General features: G+C 41.6%; 1 protein-coding gene across 1 annotated transcript; it reads left to right on the top strand.

Moving 5' to 3' along the window:
* Nucleotides 1–298: 298 nt before the first annotated feature.
* Nucleotides 299–22,390, top strand: Fdx1 (ferredoxin 1). The gene is made up of 4 exons (XM_021171205.2): nucleotides 299–641; nucleotides 6,862–6,986; nucleotides 16,366–16,495; nucleotides 22,047–22,390. The coding sequence occupies exons 1-4, from the start codon at nucleotides 445–447 to the stop codon at nucleotides 22,159–22,161; spliced, it is 567 nt and encodes a 188-aa protein (XP_021026864.1). The 5' UTR covers nucleotides 299–444; the 3' UTR covers nucleotides 22,162–22,390.
* The last annotated feature ends 596 nt before the right edge of the window (nucleotides 22,391–22,986 follow it).

Below are 22,986 nucleotides of genomic sequence, written 5' to 3'. Positions count from 1 at the left end.
GTTTATGCTTTTACCTATGTATGTTTCTCTTCATAAAAATGCCTATTGGCATTTTAAAACTTTGTATAACTCTCTGCTGTCCTGTGTAGGAAAAATTTAGGTCCCTTGTTGGAAACTGTGATAATTTGCTTTGTTTTTGAGGGTCTATGGCAAAAGGCAAAAGTTAATCTGGTGGCTTTTTGGTCAGTCCTTGATGAGTAATTGCTCCAGAGCGCAGAGCTGACTGCAGAAAAAGTTCAAGGTGAACTCTTAACTAGATTCCTGGAACAGTGCTCGGCCCCGCCCCGTGGAGGCGTGGCAGCGGCGAGGCGGGGCGCAGTCGCGGGTTATAGGACACGCAGGGCGCTCGCGGGAGTGTAGCCCTCTCGCAGCCGGACACGCGGGACCCACCGACCCTCAGCACTGCGCAGGACTCCGCGGGACCCGGAACCTTCCGACAGGGTTATGGCGGCCGCTCCGGGCGCCCGACTCCTGCGCGCGGCCTGCGCCTCCGTCCCTTTCCGCGGCCTGGACCGCCGTCGGCTGCTGGTCTGCGGGACCGGAGCGGGAACTGCCGTCCCTCCGTGGACCCCGAGTCCCCGCCTGCATGCAGAGGCCGGGCCCGGCCGGCCGCTGAGCGTGTCTGCGCGCGCGCGGAGCAGGTGAGGCGCGGCGGCGGCGATGGGTCCCTCATCCCGCGGCCTGCGTTTCCGCCCGCGACTCCCTTCCGCCTCGCCTCTCGGTTGCTGGCCCCGCGCCGGAGAGCTCTTCCCGTGACCCTAGCCTTCCGGGCCTGGCTCGGGCGGTGTGGGGCGCTGGCTTTGGGGCTTCCTCGGTGGGTTGTCCTTGTCGACCTCGCCGTTGGGGTTGCTTTGTGTTGGCCCTTTGTGCTGACTTCAGGTAGGAAAGGTTAGGAGCGACTGCCTAGTGGGCATGGTAGGGTAAGGGTTTACACCCGCCCAGTTGACCCAGGATAACAGTGTAGCCCTTAGAGGATGATTTAAGGGATAAACGACCCCGTGAAGGTAACATTGCTAGTGCACCTGATCGAAAGTGAGGGCTCAGTAGGCAGCTGCCTCTTAGCAACAATTCTGGGGGTCATAGTGTAGAGAACTCTGTGGTGAATGTTGAGAGAGAGAGATGAGAGATTCCCACCACCACCACCACCGTGGGAGGAGATACTGGGTATATTTGTTCTCAAAGGCACGGTCCCCTTAGGTTTACTAAAGATGAGATTTACTTACAGGTTTCTAAGTGTAGGGACAAGGTGGGAATCATATAATGTCAATGTCAATGCAAAACGCATCTGTTGCTTCAAAGGGAAGATGAAAGTTTCTGCAAAGTGAAACAAGAGTGGTTTTGGTCTGGAGACACAGATTAAGGTTTCCCTGGATTGTATGTTACGTGGTGGAAGAACTTAGCTCAACTTTTGTAGTCACAGTCCCAAAGAAAGTCACAAATCAATGTACTTGCCAAATATATTGCTGGGACACTAAGTGGATCACAGGATTATATAAAGCTAACTTACATATATAGCATTTGGATCGGAAGCCGACTGTTAGAATAACACGTTCCAAACGTCTTTACCTGGTAAACATGAAGCTCAGAAATAGTGTCTGGCGATATGTGGCCATTAAAGGCCTTCACCCAGGGTAACTTTGGCTGTCTCTAGATCTGTGGCAATCACCTCTTCACAACACAAATGTTTGTGCCTGGTGTATCAGTCTGCAAAATATTCAACACGGATACGGCTTCTTCGGAAAACTTGTGTTTGACTCCAGAGCAGAGTATAGCAGGAAACGAAAATGCGTGTACATACATTTGTGCATATGTACAGATATTTTGCATGAAGTGAGAGGGAAATTGTTAGGACCATTCAGTCCTAGTTCTCCTGGCCCCTCCAACCATTCACCCATGGATGCCTTAATTTCTGTGGCAGGTGCTTTCTGGATTTTAAGCTGTGACATACATTATACGTAATCAGTGTGACTACTATTTAAGGGAACACACGTGCTTTTGCAAACTGGTTCCCACAATTTTGTCATTAGGTTTTGGATTCTTTGCTTCTTGACAGAGCTTAAATAAGTTTTCCAGCTCTTATTATCCAGACCTTTGCTGTTAACACAGCAGCTCCCAGTCATAGGTGGTTATTGAACATTAAGACAAGTGAAGCTAAAAAGTATTTAAGTTTCGGGCTTGCAGTCATTTCAAGTACTTAGTGCATGGCGAGTGCCTGTTGTGCTTGGCTTTGCCAGTGCAGGACATTCCTGTTAAGTACACAGTTGTGTTTGGACAGCAATTTTAGGAACTGAGTTTTAAGTTCCACATTTATGTAAGTTCTCAGTAAGTGAGTATTGAAACACTTTTGTTCCCAAGTACCTGATACAATACCTGATATTTTGTAGCAATTTCATCACAAAGGGCTTTCACTGTGCTTTTAAGACAATCCCAAGAAGTATATAGGTAGGTTAGTGGGTGTTTTCCATATTAAGCAGCTAGCAAAACCAGGCCTAGACCTTGAGTAGGTTTTATGCTGCACAGCAGGTGTCAGTCTTTCTTCTTGTATTGCTGCGGATGGAGCCAGGACCCTCTTGCGTGTCAGGCGTGTGAGATACTGCAGTGCTACAGCTGGCAGCTCTGTGGTTCTTACTTCTTGAGTCATTTCAGAGAGCGAAGGTGATGAGGGAAGAAGGGAGCCACAGGCTGCCCCTTTTCCCTTGCTAGTGCCCCAGGCTATGTAGTGAAAGGGTAAGTGCTGCTATACTTTACTGCAATGATTCTCACCCTGAGGGTTGAGACCCCTTTGTGGGGTAAAATAACTCTTTCACAGAGGTGGCCTAAGACCACTGGAAAACAGATATTTACATTTCATAACAGTAGAAAAATTACAGTTATGAAGTAGCAGTGTAAATAATTTTATGTTTGGGGGGTCACCACATCATGAGGAACTGTATTAAAGGGCCACAGCATTAGGGAAGTCAAGAAACACTGCTTTTCTCCATGAAGCCTGGAGACCTACAGGACTATGGCCTTGTTAATGTGTCTGCTGGGGTTGAGCAGAACAAGTGGCTATTTAATTGGCGAATACAGTTTAGAAGAATTACGTTTATTGCACTATTTGAAATATTACCTAGTTCTTAGAAAGGGCTGTGTGTATGTGGCAGAGGCTGGGCTGGGGTGGGGTGGGAAGGTCTGTACAATTGACTAATCAGTTGTTGAGAGTAGACAGAAGTTAACGCTAGTCATGTGTATAGCGTTTTAAGGAATAAAGTATTCCATAAACTTCCTCTGTTGTAACTGTTTCTCTCAGTTGGTTAAATTAAAAACAGTTTATCCTAAGGATGTAGCTCAGTTAGTAGAGTGCCTGTGTAGTATGTGTGAAGCCCTGTTTGATCTCTGACACCACATAAATTGGGTGTGGTGACATACTTGTAATTCTAGCACTTGGGATATGGAAGCAGGAGGATCCAAGTTCAAGACCATCCTTGGCTATTGGAGTAGTGGAACTTAGCCTGAAATAAGTAGGAATCTGTAAAACAAACCAACAAAATACTTTAATGCTTTAATCAATAGAGTCACTATTCTGTTTTACCTGCATATAGGAGTGGTTTCCATGGTCACTTCTATAAAAGTGCTATTGGAAGCGAGACCAGACAGAAGCTGTTTTTTTCTGGCTCTTAGGTTCTCTGCTCTTTCACTTGAAGAGTTACCTTTCCAGTCTTCCTTGTCCTTAATGAATCACTTACTAATCTTAGCATTTGTTAACTAGGGTTGCATACCTTTAGTACAGTGTTTGTCAACTTTCCTAATGCTGTAACCCTTTAATACAGCTCTTCGTATTGTGGTGACCTCAACCATAAAATTACTTTTCTTGTTACTTCATAAGTTGCTACTATTATGAATCATAATATAAATATTTAACATGCAAAATATCTGACATGATCCCTGTGAAGGGGTCAGTCCCACTCTGAAAGTGAAATCACTGCTTTAGTACATAGTAGCTATTGTAAATGTTAATTAACTCTTAGTTCTTAATATGGCCTAGTCAGGCCCCCAATAATCGAGACTGAGTCCCATGGATTTATGCAACAAGTTTAGCAGAATTACTGTACAATTATCCCCAATCTATTTTTCTGTATCTTAGTCTGGCTAATTTTCAGCTGTGCTCCCTAAGTTACTTGCTGTTTGAGTCTTGCTTGGACTCCTTTTTTGCTCTATCAACCTGACTAAGGTACAGTCCTTAGGAGGCCCTTCTCCTGGCCACGTGCGCATGGTCCATCTCCTCTCACATTGGCCTCTTCTTGTCTTCCTTCTCTTCTCCACTTCTCTTCCTTCTTGTCCTGAGACCCCCCAGCCCAGTAACCAAAACCCTGATTACCCCTATTCTCCCCAGAAATTGTAGCCAAATATGTTTATTTACCCAGGCAGAGGAGATTAGCAAACAAGGTTTATATGACATCACTTGGTCTACATGAGAATGTGCTCGCTGACCTGCAGTTAGATCTTGGGGGCCAGGGTTCAACATTTGAATACATACCCGCAACGAGTAGCAGTTCAGGTTCCTAGCAGCAAAAAGAACTTGGGCTTTAAATAAAAAATCCATGTTTGAACTCTACTATGGTTTAGCCATTTTGTACGTTGTCAAACTGTAAGATAAATGACAAGAGGCTGATGTTAAAGTGATTTTGAAATTTTTTTGTTGTGAGTTTAGCTCTTGTGTGTTCTAGAACAGCAATTGTGTGTTCTAGAACAGCAATTCTTAAGTCCCTGGCTTTGAGTAATTCCTCTTGTGTGTTCTAGAACAGCAATTCTAAAGTCCCTGGCTTTGAGTAATTCCATAAACATCCTGTTTACTGTAGCTTAGTTTCCAGGCATTTGTCCATGTCTTAGCTTTGCGATTCATATTGCCATATGGGTTGGGACAGTCCCATCTGGTTTTTCAAGTTTTAAAAGCCAAACAAGTACACATGCACTCGTGCGCGCGCGCGCATACACACACACACACACACACACACACACACACACACACACACACACACACACTATGTAGTCCAACTGGCTCAAATCCTTGCCTCTTAAATCCTTTTTTAATTTGTAATTTTACAGAATCTCTTAGTCTTGAGAGCTATTGTCATTCTCAGTTTTACCTTGAAAAAAGAAAATAGCTGTTGGGTAGTTTATCGTCCCAAATCCTCAAGTATGAGGACACTTGACCTACAGAGCCTGGGCTGCAACTAAGGCAAAGAAGAGCATTTTCCTGACTCTGTCTCTGGAGCCACACAAGAGAACTCTTTCCCTGTTTTCCGACAGTCCTGGGAATCCTGACGCATGCTAGAGGTGCTAGGCAAGTAAAAGCACTTGTTTCTAAAGACCTCGTGCACCACCAATTAAAAGAAAGGTGTGGCATAGACCAGTTTTTGCAGGCAACTACAATTGCAATTTTTAAATTTGCTTTTAATTTTGTAATTGCTTTTACACAAGCAAGTTTTTATATCATTTTAGTTTTAAAAATATTAGAATTCATTTATTGAAAAGAGTGATGAAAATTTTTATTGATATTTTAAAATACATTTCTATTGGGCCTTTCTAATCAGCAAGATCCTTTTATCCAGGGCCATACTAACAACAGCATTATCCACTTGGGGGTGGGAGGAGTGTCATCTGACATTTTTGTGAAATGATTTAATGATTAGATTTTTGCTTCTGAAAAACATTTGTAACCCTGGAATTACTTAGTTCTGAGTTTTAATTCCAGTGAGGTTGGCTTTTATTGAGACAGAGGTAGTGGGGGTGTGGAGGTAGGGAGTGGGTATTGTCATCTATTGGTAGTTACTTATTGTAAGTCTGTATCTTCTAAGTGTTGATAATGGAGGGGGAAGCGTCAGGTGTTAGGATAAGGGCTGTTTCTCACATTTTAATGCTGTTTGGTAGAAAGGAAAGCAATTTAGGCTTGACTAGATGATAGATGACAGTAAAAACACATGCAGAAGTGTGCATCCTTTGAGGGTTCTATTCTGTTGAATTTTGAATATACCATGTGGACTAAAAATGAAATACTCAAAGACTCACAAGAGAATAAAACAGCTGTCCTTTGGGGCCAGAGTCTCACTAAGCAGACGACGCCTGCACGGTAGTGACCCTGGGGCTAGTGGAATGACTTGTTTTTATAGAGAACCGCAGTCAACCTTGACCTTGTCTATTAGGACTATGGTCACAGATACATTGTTTTCCTAAGAGCTTGTGAAAGCAAAATAGGTTTCCTGAACTGAGGGTGTAGTGTGGTGGTCAAGTATGTGCTCAGTGTGTGTGGGGGTCTGGAGTTAATCTCTGGATGAAGACTAACCCGAATCACTGTTGCTGTCATAACAAAGCCCAACAGACTTCTGGGGGGTAATGATTGCTGAGTGTTTCCGCATATCTGTGGCCTATGGGGAGACTGACTCCATCCCCACCAGGTTACTGAGTCAGGAAGGTAGTTTTCATTTGTTTTAAGGTGCTAGAGTATGTCCTCCTCGGTGTGGGGTGGGTGGATAGACCCTCAGTTTATCCCATCTTCTACATGTATGCAGGTTTATTGATTTGGCCTTGCAGGTTAAGTAGTGATTTAATTCTTCTTTCATTGATACTGTTGTGTGAGTATATTATGTGTGTGTGGGCACCCATGGCACATATGTGAGTGTATTGATGGTGTTGGGGGGGGCACCATGGCACATCTGTAAAGCTCAGATGACCACTTCTTGGAGTTGGTTCTCTCCTCCCTTTACATGACTTCCAGGGATCCGACTTAGGTGGCAAGAGCCTTTATCCTCTGAACTATCTCCCTAGCCCTTAAGATACAGTTAGAAATTACTAAAAGTACTGAACTGCTGCTTCCTTTCCCAGCTCAGAAGATAAGATAACAGTCCACTTCAAGAACCGAGATGGTGAGACGCTAACGACCAAGGGAAAAATTGGCGACTCTCTGCTAGATGTTGTGATTGAGAACAACTTAGATATCGATGGGTTTGGTAAGTGTTTCTGAAACTTTCCAGGTAGCCTTCGGAATAAGTTACAGGTTTTATTTTTGTTTTTTTTTTACTTTAAACTCTGATGTTCTAAGGAAATATTATAATTTAGGACATGTTACTCTTTTTTTTTTATTTTTTGTAAAGATTATTAGAGTAGAGGCTGGAGAGATGGCTCAATGATTAAAGCCACATACTGCTCTTCCAGAGTTCTGTTCCCAGCACTTAGGTCAGTTGCCTTATTGCCTCTGATTCTGGCTCCCAGGATCTTACACCCTCTCCTGTCTTTTCAACACGTGCACACATATGGCACACACCCAGGCAGAGACATACTCACATATACACTAAAACGAACCAGATCGATAATGTAGTAACACTACTGTTTACTTCTGGAAAGGAACTCAAATAGCCACTTGGCTCAGAGGTCTATTGTGGCCCATTGCCTGCTGTGTGCCTGTTTGCTGCAAGCCCGAGCAGATGAGAGATCAGCTCAGAAGTAGTAAATACCATAGCACAGAACAGTTTTCAATCATTATAATTTAATTTTAAATGCTATTGTATCTTCTTAGAACAGGTAGTATATTCTAAAAATAAGTATTATGTAGAAATTTTTTGTTCCTGTACTTCTGACCTTATTGTCAAATCACACGTACAAAACTGGTGTTCCCACCCCTCCATCTTACACCTCTGGCAAGCACTGGCTGTGCCTAAATGGCTCTTTTCTGAGGGTTCTTTGGCTTGTTGCCATCTATGTCACCTGGGAAGTCAGATTTTTGGGCTCAGGAAGTCTGTCAGATATGTTGTACTTATTTATTATTTTGTTTGTGCATGCACACACAAGCATATTTTTTATGTGTGGCTTGCTGACAACTTGGCGGACTCAGTTCTTTCCTTTTTTCTACTGTGTGGGACCTGAGGACCAAACTGAGTTTCTTAGGTTTGGTGGCAAGCACCTTTACCAGACGAGCTGTTTTGTCAGCCTAGCAGTGTGTAGCAAGATGTTCCCGTGATGTGGACGGCACATGCTAGATTTGAAAAGCACTAGTCTAGAGCAGGGCTCCTTACATCTTTCCACTTGTAATTCCTTGTTGTTCAAGACATTTTATACAGCCTTGGGTGCTGTTTAGAGTTACACAAACCAGACGTTTACTGGTAATAAGTTACAAGTTTATTTTAAATCAAGTAGATGCTTGGTTTTTTATATAAAGAACTAAATCTTTTTATTTTATTTATTTTTTATTGGGGGGTGTTTTAAGGTGGAGTCTGTCTACATAGCCCTGGATGCCCTGCTGGTTTTGAACTCATAGAGCCAACTGTCTCTACCTCTCAAGTGCTGGGATTAAAGCCTGACTGTGTCGATTCAGGGCATGGTTTACTTCCTACTGTAAGAACTATTGCTAGTTCTTTTCTTCTCCATTTCTCATTACGTATTAAATCTCCATGTTAATGCTTGTTGCAATTTTTCTTATTAGAAGCAGCATCCCTCTCCTTAGATAATAAATGCTAAAAAGCTGTTTCCTGAGTGCTGGAGTCATAGGCATGTGCTCCCAAGCCCAGCTAAACTGCACTTTTAATTAAGTTTTGCTGAAATACTCTTTCACAGTGGGTTCTAGTATGCTGAACAGTAATGGAGACTGGACTCTGGGATCAGACAGATTATGGTTCTCAAACCAACATTGTCACCTGAGACCTAGGGTATGCTACTGGAACTTCTTTGTGCCTGTTTTTATGGTCTGGAGAATAGAGGTAATAACAGTTCTGCCCTCACTGTGTTGTTCAGGATACAGCAGTGAAGGGCTTGTCATGTGCTAAGTTTGGGAAAAGCAGTAGTGTTTGTGGCATTTTAGTTTGGTCTGTTCTCACCCCACAGATCTGGAACATCCTTGGAAAGCAGCAGCCCTGTAATTTCTAGTGTTGGTGAAAACTGTCTCTGTGTGACTATGGAAGGCAGCCTGGGTCTGAGGTGCTCAGAGATGTCCCATTCCCAGAATATGGTCCCTGTTTTCCTTGCTACAGTCTCCTATCTCAGTCTAGGGAGTTCCTTGATCCCTCTTGCAGGTTGCTGATGGTGAGAGCTTTGTCTATAGAGCATTCACATAAAGTGATCAGCTTTGTTGGTTTGTGAAACCAGCTGGGGTGAGCAAGAGCCAGCTACATAGTGAATGGAATACCTATGGGTGAGATGCCCACAGCAGGCTTTGAGCGGCTTTGGGATCTGCAAGACCCAGAGACTCTACTTCTACTCTCACATCTCTGGCTGACCTTGAGGTGTCTTACAAGCAGGAGTAAAGACACAAATTGCTTGGTTGTTGAGGGATTCACCTAGTTACCTGAGCCTCTTGGCACCAGCACGAAAGCCTCTGGCTATCATTTAGCTGGTCAGATTCCCATACTGAAAAGTTCAAGCTTTAGAGAATTTATATAGAACAATGACTGGAAAGCAGATAGCAGCAATGACCACCAGTGAGCACAACTTAGCAAAGCTGGTGGCAGGGTGAGTTCCTATTCCCTGAATTTTCACATTGTGGTATCTGCAGTATGCACAGACAAAGACATTCAAGAGATACAAAGAGCAATATAAGGTTCTTATTTGAAAAAACAAACAAAAAGCTGTCAACATAAATTGTTAGTAAGGAGACCCAGGTGTTAGATTTATTAGACACCTTTTTGTTGTTGTTGTTGTTTTGAACAGGGTTTCTCTCTGTAGCCTCGTCTGTCCTGGAGCTAGCCAAAAATGTTAGGCCAGGTTTAAAAACTGTATGGCAGTGTTCTTTGGCATGTTCTAGACCTACATCTATATGTAGAAGCTTTTAGCACACTCTGAGAACATGCAAAAGCAACTGTTTTTCCAGCCCTAAATGTTCTCAAGTTAGATGAAAGCTGTAACCAAGCAGGGCTTTTTTTTTTTTTTTTTTTTTTTTTTTTTTTTGTCATTTTCTCTGTAGATTCAATTTCACTTTTAGGAAGAGACTCTTGTCCTGGGCAGTTTATTTTAGAGATGTTTCTAACAGAACAGATTAGCAAAAACAACTGCCCATCAACAGAGAACTGATAGTCATAGACTATAAGGCTCTGTACAGTTGTATGAGACAGTTCTAGAAGAGTTAAGAATTAAACACCAGAAGGGAGCTGTTTTGTTACAAAAGTCCTTCTACTGTATTTGTTATTGTTCTGTTGCTGTGATAAAACACCTGACCTACTGTATCCTTGTTGGCCTGAAATTATGTATCTGAGGTCAGCCTTGAACCCCTGATCTTCCTTCTTTATCTCTGAGTATATGAGCCACCATGCCTGATTTCTGTCATGCTGGAGAGTAAACCTAAAGCGTCCTGTATGCTAGGCAAGCACTCCACATTCCAGCTTATTGGCTTCAAACTAGCATCTTAGAGAAGTTGATTAATTTTAAAAAACATAGAAAAACACAACATCTTTTGCAGGAATTTTACTGTGAAATATTTATTTTATGAAGTGTTGGTGTAAAATTAAATACATATTGTGAATCAAAGTTAAAACAGTGTTTTCCCCCTAATCCCTTTTTAGTGTGGTTGAGCAGGGTTTTCTGCCTAGGCTCGTTTGTCCACTCTGTCACTCAGTCTGAGACTTTGGGTTAGGGCCCTAACTTCTTATCTTGTCTTCTCTCCAATAGAGTGGGGCTAATACTAGTAGTTACTCCATACAGTTGCTGCGAAGATCAAATGAGTTAATCTGAGTGTATCAGGATCTTTTCTATTGTGATAAAACTCCCTTGACCAAAGGTGACTTAGGTAAGAAGGCGTTTATCTTGGTTTGATACGGTTCCATATAGAAAGTCCATAATAATGAGGGAGACATGGCAGCAGGTGGTCTTGGCAGGAAGCTAACAGATCACATCTTCAACCACAGATGTAAAGGAGAGAGAAGGAACTGGAAGTGGTGAGGTTACAGACCAAAAGCCTTACCCAGTGACATGCTTCTTCAGCGAGGCTGTACCTCCTAATGGTTTCTGTGGCATCCCCAAAACAGCATCACTTACTGAGCTCGCCATGTGCCTGACCAAGTCCATGGTTTCTTCAGTATCTCCATGAGATTCCATGTACTCTCATCTACTCTGTGACTATAAGCCCTTCCTAGATGCTGATAGAGATTAACTTTCCATCTTTGATTAGTTCTCTCCTCTGATCTTGAACTTGTACATTCAACTCCCTACTTTATGTTTCTTTTTGGAAACCCCAAAGGTATTTAGAACGCAATTATTGATTTTTTTAAACATGTACTTATCTCCTCCACCACATGTGTATAATACTTGTGTGTGAGTATAGGTGCACACTTGCTATAACACGTATGTGTATAATACTTGTGTGTGAGTATAGGCACACACTTGCTATAACACGTATGTGTATAATACTTGTGTGTGAGTATAGGCACACACTTGCTATAACACGTATGTGGAAGGCTAGAGACAGGTTAGAGGAGTTCGTTTTTCCCACCATGTGCATTGTGAGCATAAATCTCAAGTCAAGCAATCAAGCTTGGCAACAGTTGTCCTTACCTGATGAGCCATGTTGCTGGTAAAAATCATGTTCTTAAAACAGCCTTTGCCCCTCCCCTAAAGCAGTCTTTCCTCCAGCATTTCCTGTATTCATCATGAACACTATCCAGCTACTGCAGGCTGGAGCCTGAGCAGCAGGTTTTTTCCTGGTACATCAGCATCTCCTCTTCCTTAAGCCTCCAGACGCTTCTTTTGGCTCCATTATCTTTATCACTTGGCTCTATGAAGCCACTGGACCTGTGAACCTGCTTCCAATCAGCTCTGAAGCTGGGGTGATTGTCTGACATCAGCTGTATTAGTTTTCTGAGTAAAACCACAAAGGATTTGCCATTGCATTTAAGATTAAATCCATATTCCTCATTGACCTAAAGGCTACACATACTATGCTCCCCACTGCTCTTCCCCTCCCCCTTCACTTCTCACTGCTCTTCCTAGTGTAGCAATGCTGACCTCTTAGAAGCTGGAGCTTACACCAAATCACCACTTTTCAAGACTTCATGTGCTCCTCTGCCAAGACACCTCTGCTAAGGTACCATCTTCTCTCCCTCATTCCACAAATGCATACTTACTATTCTGTATCAAGTGTCTTTGTATTAGTCCCTTATAGCATACAGGAGAAATGCATAGTAGATGGTGACACATGTTATGGAAGAAATGGCTGGATTCTAGGGTGTAGGATACTGGGCTTAGGTAACAAAAGAAATCTTCCTTCACCTAACCACCCAGTCCCTAGTGGGGTTTCTCTCTTTACTCCCAACCCATTATAAACTTGGATCGTTGTAGCACCCAGTCTGTGATAGTCTGTCATTCTCTGGTCTACCTCAGACCATGCTTTCATAGCATTTACCACATTTCTGTAATTCACTTCTGTGTTCTGCTTCCATTGGTCTCTGGTGAGCAATACAGTCACTCTCAATTTATAACTTACTGTATATGAGGGAATGAGGCAATAAGTGAACCAAAATGGACAGTTGTAAACTTGGGAAGTAATACAATACATAAATATTCTTTCTACCAACTTGTATGTTAATAGATCAGTTTTTCAGTATTGTGCGTTTCAGTACTCTGCCACTTGGGGGCAGTTACACATCTGTGATTAAATTGATCTAGCTCATCATTTCAAACTTTTTTTCTTCTGTATGTTTCATATGCCTGTCTCATGACTATCCAAGATAAGAGGTTCTAGTAATGTTTATAGAAGTCTGTATTTCTGCTTGCTGTTATGCGTAGTGTTGTATTTCTCTTATGCTAGATCATCCTTTGAACAAAATGTTTATATATAATTTTATATTTTCAATCTGTAACTTCCAACATAGCTGTATTCTAGGTTTTGGTTAGGAAAGGGGTTAGGTATGGGTGGGTGGCTCACTTTATCTTATCAGCATCGTAAGTGGACAGAATGATCTTAACCCAAGACTTTCATATAGGAAACATCCTATTAGCAAATTCATAAACTCAAATTTCATAAACGGAAAGTAGAAATTTCATATATCTATAGAGTGTACCTTTATTATCTCCATTCACTACTACTTCCCTCCAGCTTCCTTTAGTGTTCTCTACCCTGTCTTCCTTTAAACTTCTTGACCTCCTTTTGGTTATTAATAACCCCAAAGACCAATTAGTGCTGCTAACATGTATGAGTATAGGACCATCCATCAATTGGGGCATGGCCAACCTACCAGTGTTGTCATGTCCTCAAAAGAGAGTTACTCTCTCTCTCTCTCAGCAACCATCAACTGCCAGCAGTTCCTTTGCCAAGGGAACTCTTGCATCCATGCTGGATTTTCGACTGGCTTGATCCTGCGCAGGCAATCACAGCTGCTATGTATTGCAGCAGCTGTGCCATGTCCAGATGTCAGCATTTTACAGCTTTCCTCCTCATCAAACAGTGCTTCACACTCCTTCAGGCCCTCTTCCACAATGTTCCCTGAGCCTTTGTCACTTTGACCAATTATGAGTCTCTGTGTTAACCATTACCTACTGCAAAATCAAGCTCCTTCCACCCGAGTTGAGAACAACACAAATCTATGGTTGTAAACATGAATATTTAGAAGGCAGTTGGACAGCTTAACAATAAATTCCTAGGGCCTGTGATCTCTCTTGTCGTGGACTTTTGACCAGATTTACAATAACAGGCATGAAATCCCTTCTGTGCAGCCAGCTTAAAGAAATGCAAATCAAAACAACCCTGAGATTCCACCTCACACCAGTCAGAATGGCTAAGATCAAAAATTCAGGTGACAGCAGATGCTAGCGAGGATGTGGAGAAAGAGGAACACTCCTCCGTTGTTGGTGGGATTGCAAGCTTGTACAACCACTCTGGAAATCAGTCTGGCGGTTCCTCAGAAAATTGGACATAGTACTACCGGAGGATCCAGCAATACCTCTCCTGGGCATATATCCAGAAGATGTCCCAACCGGTAAGAAGGACACATGCTCCACTATGTTCATAGCAGCCTTATTTATAATAGCCAGAAGCTGGAAAGAACCCAGATGCCCCTCAACAGAGGAATGGATACAGAAATTATGGTACATTTACACAATGGAGTACTACTCAGCTATTAAAAAGAATGAATTTATGAAATTCCTAGCCAAATGGATGGACCTGGAGGGCATCATCTTGAGTGAGGTAACCCAATCACAAAGGAACTCACACAATATGTATTCACTGATAAGTGGATATTAGCCCAAAACTTAGGATACCCAAGATATAAGATACAGTTTGCTAAACGCATGAAACTCAAGAAGAATGAAGACCAAAGTGTGGACAATATGCCCCTTCTTAGAATTGGGAACAAAACACCCATGGAAGGAGTTACAGAGACAAAGTTTCAAGCTGTGATGAAAGGATGGACCATCTAGAGACTGCCATATCCAGGGATCCATCCCATAATCAGCTTCCAAACGCTGACACCATTGCATACACTAGCAAGATTTTGCTGAAAGGACCCAAATATAGCTGTCTCTTGTGAGACTATGCCGGGGCCTAGCAAACACAGAAGTGGATGCTCACAGTCAGCTATTGGATGTATCACAGGGCTCCCAATGGAGAAGCTAGAGAAAGTACCCAAGGAGCTAAAGGGAACTGCAACCCTATAGGTGGAACAACATTATGAACTAACCAGTACCCCAGAGCTCTTGTCTCTAGCTGCATATGTATCGAAAGATGGCCTAGTCGGCCATCACTGGAAAGAGAGGCCCATTGGACTTGCAAACTTTATATGCCCCAATATAGGGGAATGCCAGGGCCAAAAGAATGGGAATGGGTGGGTAGGGAAGTGGGGGGGTGGTATGGGGGACTTTTGGGATAGCATTGGAAATGTAATTGAGGAAAATATGTAATAAAAAAAATAAAATCCAGTCAGAAAGTTGTTGATTACCCTATGACATGACAACCATGCCACTGTTGCACCAAGGGCACATCTTGCCAATCAGGTTAGTATTGGAGCATGCAGGGTCTAGTGCTGGATGAGAACACTGATGCAGTTTCCTTCCTCAGCCTCCAGCAGCCTGAGAGTCTGACCATTTCCAAATAGTAATTATCACAACCTATGTTGCCAATACATATAATTTATTTATACTCATGATTCTTGTAACTCCTAGGGGAGGTTGGTATAGTTACTATTAAGATAATTGAAGCATGGAAAGTAAAGAAGCCTACCATGACATATAACAGAAGAGGTAGTTATAGGCGGGGAACTCATATGTTCTTGAGCTTCATTTCTTTACTACTGTGTTGTGTACTCCAGGCTATCTGGCTAGTAAAATTCTGAGAGATCTTGTGTATAAATATGTGTATGTGTGTTTGTGTATGTGTGTGTACATATATGTGTGTATATCAAATAATTGGTTTTATGGTTTATTAAAATTGCACACTTGATTTCTGTACCTATTTTATTTGCCTGTGACCTGTGGTCACATAAAAATTTCTCACTTGGAAGTGGGACATGAGTGGAAAGTTCAGGAAGCCCTGGCTTATATGGTTGAGTTTCTTTGTGAGGAGATTTCCAAATGAAGTCGGAGGTTGTTTCTCAGCAGATTCTGCCTTGATTTGGCTGGATGACATGATTTTGTTAGATTCCTTTGTAGGGTACCTGGATCATAATAAGAACTGAATAAATAACTGTTAAATTAATGGTTTAAAATTGAGCAAAGGTCTGGCAAGATGGCTCAGCAAGGAAAGGCACTTGTCAACCACATCTGGCAACCAGAGTTTGGTCATTGAAACCTGCATCATGGAAGGAGAGAACTAACTCTCACAAGCTGTTCTCTGACTTCCACATTCACTCTGTACTATGCATGCACATATGTGCACATACATACACAACACACAAATGTAAAATAAATACAATCTAAATGTGGAACACAAATATTCACAGTATTTGAGTCTGTTTGATTAAACCCAATTATTTAGAGGACTGAGAGAAAAGAATGATTAGCTTTATTTAGTGTAGGTTAGATGCTTTCTCTTATACAATGCAAGTCCTTATTGGTTGTTTTGAGCTCTCCAGACAAGGTGAATTGTGTGCAAATGATTATATGCACCATTGCTATATGTATTTCAGAACAACGCATCTTTACGTGTCTGTGTGTCTCAGTTATGAACGTGTATACATTTTAATATTCGAATTGTATGACCTTCATGGTCCCCTCGCATTATCTGTTCAGAACCTTTGTGAAGTACTGAGTGATTTACAACTGTGTGAGGATGGGCGACCTATTCCTGACTCATGATTATTCAGTATTTCAGCCCTTTTAAGTGTGCAGCTGATTCTAAAACTTAGGCGCATTTTGCAGTAGCCAGGTGTGCACGGCTACAGTGGATGGCATGGTCACCTTGTGCTGCTTTTACAGGTGCGTGTGAGGGAACGTTGGCTTGCTCTACTTGTCATCTTATCTTTGAGGATCACATATATGAGAAGTTAGATGCCATTACTGATGAAGAGAATGACATGCTTGACCTGGCTTTTGGACTAACAGACAGGTGAGTAGATTTTGTTGGTTTTGTTTGAAGGACAGGATTATAACTATTGGTCAGGGTGACTCACACTCATACGTGCAGAGATTACAGATATAAGGCACAAAACCTGCCTTGTCAGGTAAGGGTTTAAAGTTGCTTCATTGTTATCAACAACCTGGAAAAATCTGCATTAATATTCCTTTAGGTCTTAGGTCATATGCATGAGTAGAAGTGCCCTTGTGGGTATAGCACAAGTTACGAAGTCTGGGGATATTTCTCTTTCACTGTCCACAGGCCTCCATGAAACTTCTTTTACAAGTCAAAGAATTAATTGGTAGTAATATAATTTCTAAATTGTAATATATCTTTTTAGTCTATTTATGCCAGGAATTAATATTTATCACAATTTATTAGGATGGAATTAAATGGAATACTTTTTATAGTATTCTTGAAGGACAGATTTGATAATTGAACAAAATTATAGTGGAGAATTTTACCTGTTTGAGAGAATTGAGTTTTCAAAGAAACTTAATATATAGTAGTAATTACGTTAAGGTGACTAGTTATTTTTCTAAGTGTATGTTAAAGAAATTAATCAGAGCTTATTAATTAGTAGGTAGAGTTTCTCTTAAACATGGCAAGCTCCACAGAACAGATGGCATTAGTGATACTATTTTTTAATTCTCCAGTCTCAGAGTCAAGGAAGACTTCTCCTGGATTTACTGTTTCAAGGCATAATTAAGGAGGCTTATTACTTACTGAGAGTGGGTTTTGTTTAACTATATTTTGCTACCTTAATGAATAATTTTTAAAAACTTGATTAGTTTACAACAATTCATTTTATATTTTAAGCAGTTATGGTGGTAATAGTTTATTTATTTCGGTTTGTTCCTTTTATACTTCATCTCCCTATTTTTCATTCTGTTTAGTTTTCAGTGCAAAGGGCCTTGCTCATGCTAGATAGAGTGCCCTGTCAGTTACCTATATTGGGATAATATTACTATGTACTGTAAAGATTGTCATAGTGTGTAGTTCTTACTATGCCACTTTAAACTCCAGCCCCCGCCCAGGGAATATTGGATCTGTGGATGAAACCCACACACGCACGCATACACACACGCACACACACCTAAATTTCAACCTGCCTTATTGGTCCTATTGCTGGGTGCTTCTAATCTCCCTCGGCTAGCGTGCCCTCCCCAATACTCTTAGCTTAACTCCTCTTAAACTGTCCTCAGCTTAGTTGCATTTCTAATCTCCTGCCTGGGGAAGCAGCCTATGGCTGCTCCACCTGAGATCCCACACGGCTGGTCTCCTTTTCTCCCTCCGAAGTATGATAAAATCTCCCTTCCTCTTTCTGTATCTCTTTGCCTCCTCCTGCAGGGACCTGGAAGACCCACCTATTTCCTTCAGCCTAGCAATTGGTCCCTGACATCTTTATTAATTGATCAAGAACCAAATGGGGAGTAGGACCTTAGCATCAGAACCACCCCATACAGATTGTCTCTGTATTATTCAAATGTTGATATCTGTGATGTCAGAGAGTTGAATGAAGACTGGACTTTGGTATGGTTCACATAACTATATCATATTTTGCAAACACTCTCTCATCTTCTGATTGACTTATTAAAAAGCAGATGGTCTATAACAAGGCAGGAAGTAGGAAGTGAGACTTCTGGGAGGAGATAGGATCCCCAGGACAGAATTAGGCACAGGAGATTCACCACCAAGACAAGTAAGTCAGACATGTGAAACTAGCCATGTGGCAGACAGAGAATAGAATAAATGGGTTAATTGAATTATGAACTAGTTGGGGAACAAACCTAGCTTAAGGCCTAGACATAAATAAATAAGCCTCCATGTCATTATTCAGGAACTGGGGCAGACAGAAAAAAACCAAATGGTTACAAATGGCACCCCATGTTTGGTGCCAAATACTGTTTTTAACAAAATCTCAAATGTTTGATTTTACCAATGGGAGCCAACCAATGCTGGGGTGAACTTCGACTTCCTGTGTGTCTCTCTATCCATCATCCTGACTTCCTCTTACTCATTATGATTATTTTCTATGTTTACTCTCTGGCTGCTGGTTGCTTGCTCTGCCCCTTGACCTATGGCTGACTTTATTTAATCCTATTTACAATAAACAGAAAACTCTTGGATTAAAGGTGTGTGCTAGTGCTAGGCCACACCACAACTAGAAACAGGTTTTTTCCAGTAAATAACACAGTCTTAGGGTTCACAGTGTGATCAGAATTCCTTCAACACAGTTCCGTCTCCAGCCTCACCTCTGTCTTATGGAGGTAAGACTAATACCTTTGGAAGAGACTGAGAACACCATACCTTTTTACATGCAAGCTCATTGTGTCAGGCTGCTCTGACCCAGAGCTCTTCTCTGTCCTCATGTGTGCCTGTTCTCCCATCACTACCTGCAGTGCTCTGCTGAGCCTCACTGACAGGTGCTTCACTTTGTAAATTAATAGTTCCTTATGGAGTAGCCTTGTCTCATTCATCATATGAACATGTGCCATATCTGACTAGCTCAGTAAGGCCTCCCAAGTCTAAAGTCTATCTGGATTGCCTTTTGTTTTGGTTTGTGGGTTTTGTTTTGTTTTTGGCTCTTGCAGATAGAGCTCAGTGCATAATTGGGTATTGTCAAGGCTGTTTCTAGTTCTACAAAGAAGAACTACTGGCCGGGCGTGGTGGCGCACGCCTTTAGTCCCAGCACTCGGGAGGCAGAGGCAGGCGGATTTCTGAGTTCGAGGCCAGCCTGGTCTACAAAGTGAGTGCCAGGACAGCCAGGGCTACACAGAGAAACCCTGTCTCGAAAACCCCCCCCAAAAAAAAAAAAAAAAAAAAGAACTACTGGGAGATGGGTTGATTTTTTTTTTTTTTTCACCCATCATCAAAACTCCCTATGGTTAACCTGGCTTTCTCATTCTCAGTAGGACTCCCTAGTGGTGCCTCACTATGTCTAAACTTATGTGTTACCCTGGCGACTTTTAAGCTACAGTTCTCCATGTAAATTTTCTCTTTCTCAAAGAAGGCTCTGGGGATTGAATTTGGGACTTTTGGACATGAGGCATGTGTCTGTCACCGAGCCACACCCTAGCCCATTGCTTGTCTTGTCAGCAAAACTGAAGCACCTGCCTCAGCTCAGATGTTCCTTTGAGCCTCTTATGTCCGTTACCATGACCTCAAATGCTCTTCTCAAGTTAGTTTGCCTCTTATAAATGTTCAGTCTTGTCTACCCTTCTAGATACTATCTATCCTGGCCAGAAGTATGGGTGTTTCCTCAAAGGGGTTTTATTTTTTCTGCTTGTGTGTCATTGTCACAGTCTCACATGCTAATTATTAGTGAGTTGTCTCATCTCATCTGTCTGATTGAAAGTTCACTTCAATGCCGGGGCCTAGCAAACACAGAAGTGGATGCTCACAGTCAGCTATTGGATGTATCACAGGGCTCCCAATGGAGAAGCTAGAGAAAGTACCCAAGGAGCTAAAGGGATCTGCAACCCTATAGTTGGAACAACATGATGAACTAACCAGTACCCCGGAGCTCTTGTCTCTAGCTGCATATGTATCGAAAGATGGCCTAGTCGGCCATCACTGGAAAGAGAGGCTCACTGGACTTGCAAACTTTATATGCCCCAATATAGGGGAATGCCAGGGCCAAAAGAATGGGAATGGGTGGGTAGGGAAGTGGGGGGGGGGTATGGGGGACTTTTGGAATAGCATTGGAAATGTAATTGAGGAAAATACGTAATAAAAAAAAGATAAAATAAAATAAAAATAAAAAACGGAGAAGGGATATGCAGAATAAATCAAAGTGGGGTTCTGAAAAAAAAAAAAGAAAAAAAAAAGAAAGTTCACTTCATACTGCTGACATTGGCAATTAGTGTCTTCAGCAGCCCTACGAGCAAGCTTTTATTCTCCATTGTGATGATCAGGCTAGGAAATAATAGAAGTTGCCCTTAAAAATTCTGTTAGTACTGCTTTTGAACCATTGGTCTGTTGGCTCTGAATCTTGTGCTTTCCTATGAATACCTCTCCTGTGCCCAACATGTAACAGATGTTAATAAGAAAATATTGAATTGAGTTTTCCATGTATATCCACTAATATACAGTAGTGTATCCATTGACATTTAGTAGAATAATCATTGACATTTAGTTGTACACCCATTGACATTTAGTACTTTACCCTTTGACATTTAGTAGTAGAAAATTTTACCATTATGCGTTCAATAAATGTTTGATGAATCTATTAATGAATCCAATGCCTTTATAACATGCTTTGTCAAAGACTGGTTGTAAGATTAGCCTTTTTTTTCAGTATTAGAAGTTGAGCTCAGGGCCTTTCACATGCTAGGCAAGTACTTCACACTGAGCTGTATCTCAGCTCTGTATTTACTTTTTGATGTTGAGACTGGATCAAATTTAAATCCACGCTGGAATTGAACTTACTCCTTAGCTCAGGCTTGCCCTCAACCTGCAGTCTTTTTGTCTCAAACTCCTAAGTAACTTAGATGACAGACTCGTGCCGCCAACCTGGCTTAACATGAAACCTTTTTGTACTTCTAAGAGAAAAGAAAAGTGCTACTGATTAAAATATGCACTGTGTTATCTCTTGGTTTACTATATTGTGTGCATGTGAAAGGTTATTTACACATATTCATATGTGTATGTGTTGAAAACAAAACATTCAAGGGAAGCATGATTTGTAGCAATCTGTAAAAGAAAGAGAAGAAAATGGAGTGATGGTCTTTCTTCCTATAACAGATTACAGATATGCATCTATAGTATTCCTCTATTGCTGGTAATTTTGGTTTTATAATACTTTTGGACTTACTTTGAAAGGGTTAAAAATGCAACACTTTTGGAGTCAAGATACTTGCTCATTTGGAGACACTGGTGTACATGTTACAGCTATGACATAGCTGCCTCCTTACATCTAGCATTGACTTTAAGATGTCATTGGCTTTGAGATAGACCTTGGTCTCAGAGATATTAAAAATAAGGGGGGGATACATTCTTGCCTTTGATGGTTCGAGTTTGACCTTGTCTAAAGGCTTTTGTAGTTACTGTTTGAGGTGGGATCTCATATCTAGTTCAGTCTTTTTACTGGCTGTGTAGCTGAGGATGGCTGTGAACTCCTGACCTGCCTTCATCTTCCAAGTGCTGGGATTAGAGGTGCTTGCAACTGTGCTTGCCTTCAGTCTATGATTTCATTTATCTGGGCATTGAAGACTTGTTTCCTTAGCTTGCTAAGTCACGTGTGTGCCTTCACGCCTTCTGGTTGTTTCTCTTCCTGTCTGCAATCCCACTAAATAGAGTCCATTGGGTAACACACTAGAGCCTCATGAAGCTTTGGCCTAGTAGGTTGTATGATGCTGACCTGCTGCTGCCCTTTAGAGGGCATGGCATCAGTTAGATGGCATGGATGGTGGTGTCTGCTTCGGCTTAACAAAAACTTAAAAGATTAGCAAATTCTCCAATTGCTTTAGGCAAGAAAGTCTAAAAATATCCTAGACAACTACAGGCATGTGAATGATATGTATCTTTCATTTCCTTACAGGTCAAGGTTGGGCTGCCAAGTTTGTCTGACCAAGGCTATGGACAATATGACTGTGCGTGTGCCTGAAGCAGTGGCGGATGTCCGACAGTCTGTTGACATGAGCAAGAATTCCTAAGCTACAATAAAAAGAAATGTTTTCATTAAATTTTTACCTATTTTTATAATTATTTCTTAGTATAATTAAGTGATTATATGACAGAATATATACCTTAGTGTGAGTAGCTGTGCTGTCTTAGTTCAGTTCTGTAGAACTGAAACTTTGCAGTTTTTATTTTGATTAAATTATTAAAACATCAGTCTACTATTAGAAGGCAGCTGATATAATAAATTCCTTATGAATTTTACCATGAGTGTGTTTGGTGATTTTAGCAAAACATTACTGTGTAATCCCATGTCTGCTTTTTTAAAAGGTAATTTTAAATAGTATCATTAGTGCTGGAAAATTAGATCAGCAATCAAGAGCACTTCTTCCAATTAAGACTGTTCTTCCAGAGGACCCAGTTCAAGTCTGACAGCTACATGGTGCCTCATAATGGTCTGTAATTCCATTTCTGGCCCCTGCATATATGTGGTATATTGACATAATAAGGAAAACATTCATACACAAGAAATTAAAATTTCAAGAAATGTAAAAGCTTAACATCTTGTTTCATGTGGATGGCAGAGCTCTATCTTGACTAGGATACATCCAGAGAATCTGTACTGGGACCCGAATCTTCTGCTGACTGATGTTCAGAATGAAACTGGAGAAATTAACTGAGGTTGGCAAAGCAAGAGGCAGCAAGCATGATGTGGAGAGGTGTATATAACCACAGAGCTGTGTTACAGAGGACATCATGTGACCGACCTCTCAGTACAGATACAAGGCTATCCAAAACTGGCAGTGGTTGACATGGCCTGCTGGGACCACTGCAACTGGTCCTTTTCTTCATGGTAATGG

This window comes from Mus caroli, unplaced genomic scaffold, assembly GCF_978045245.1.
Source record: "Mus caroli unplaced genomic scaffold, Mus_caroli_1 scaffold_11, whole genome shotgun sequence".
NCBI classification, from domain to species: domain Eukaryota; kingdom Metazoa; phylum Chordata; class Mammalia; order Rodentia; family Muridae; genus Mus; species Mus caroli.
This window is presented reverse-complemented; position numbering and strand designations above follow the sequence as displayed.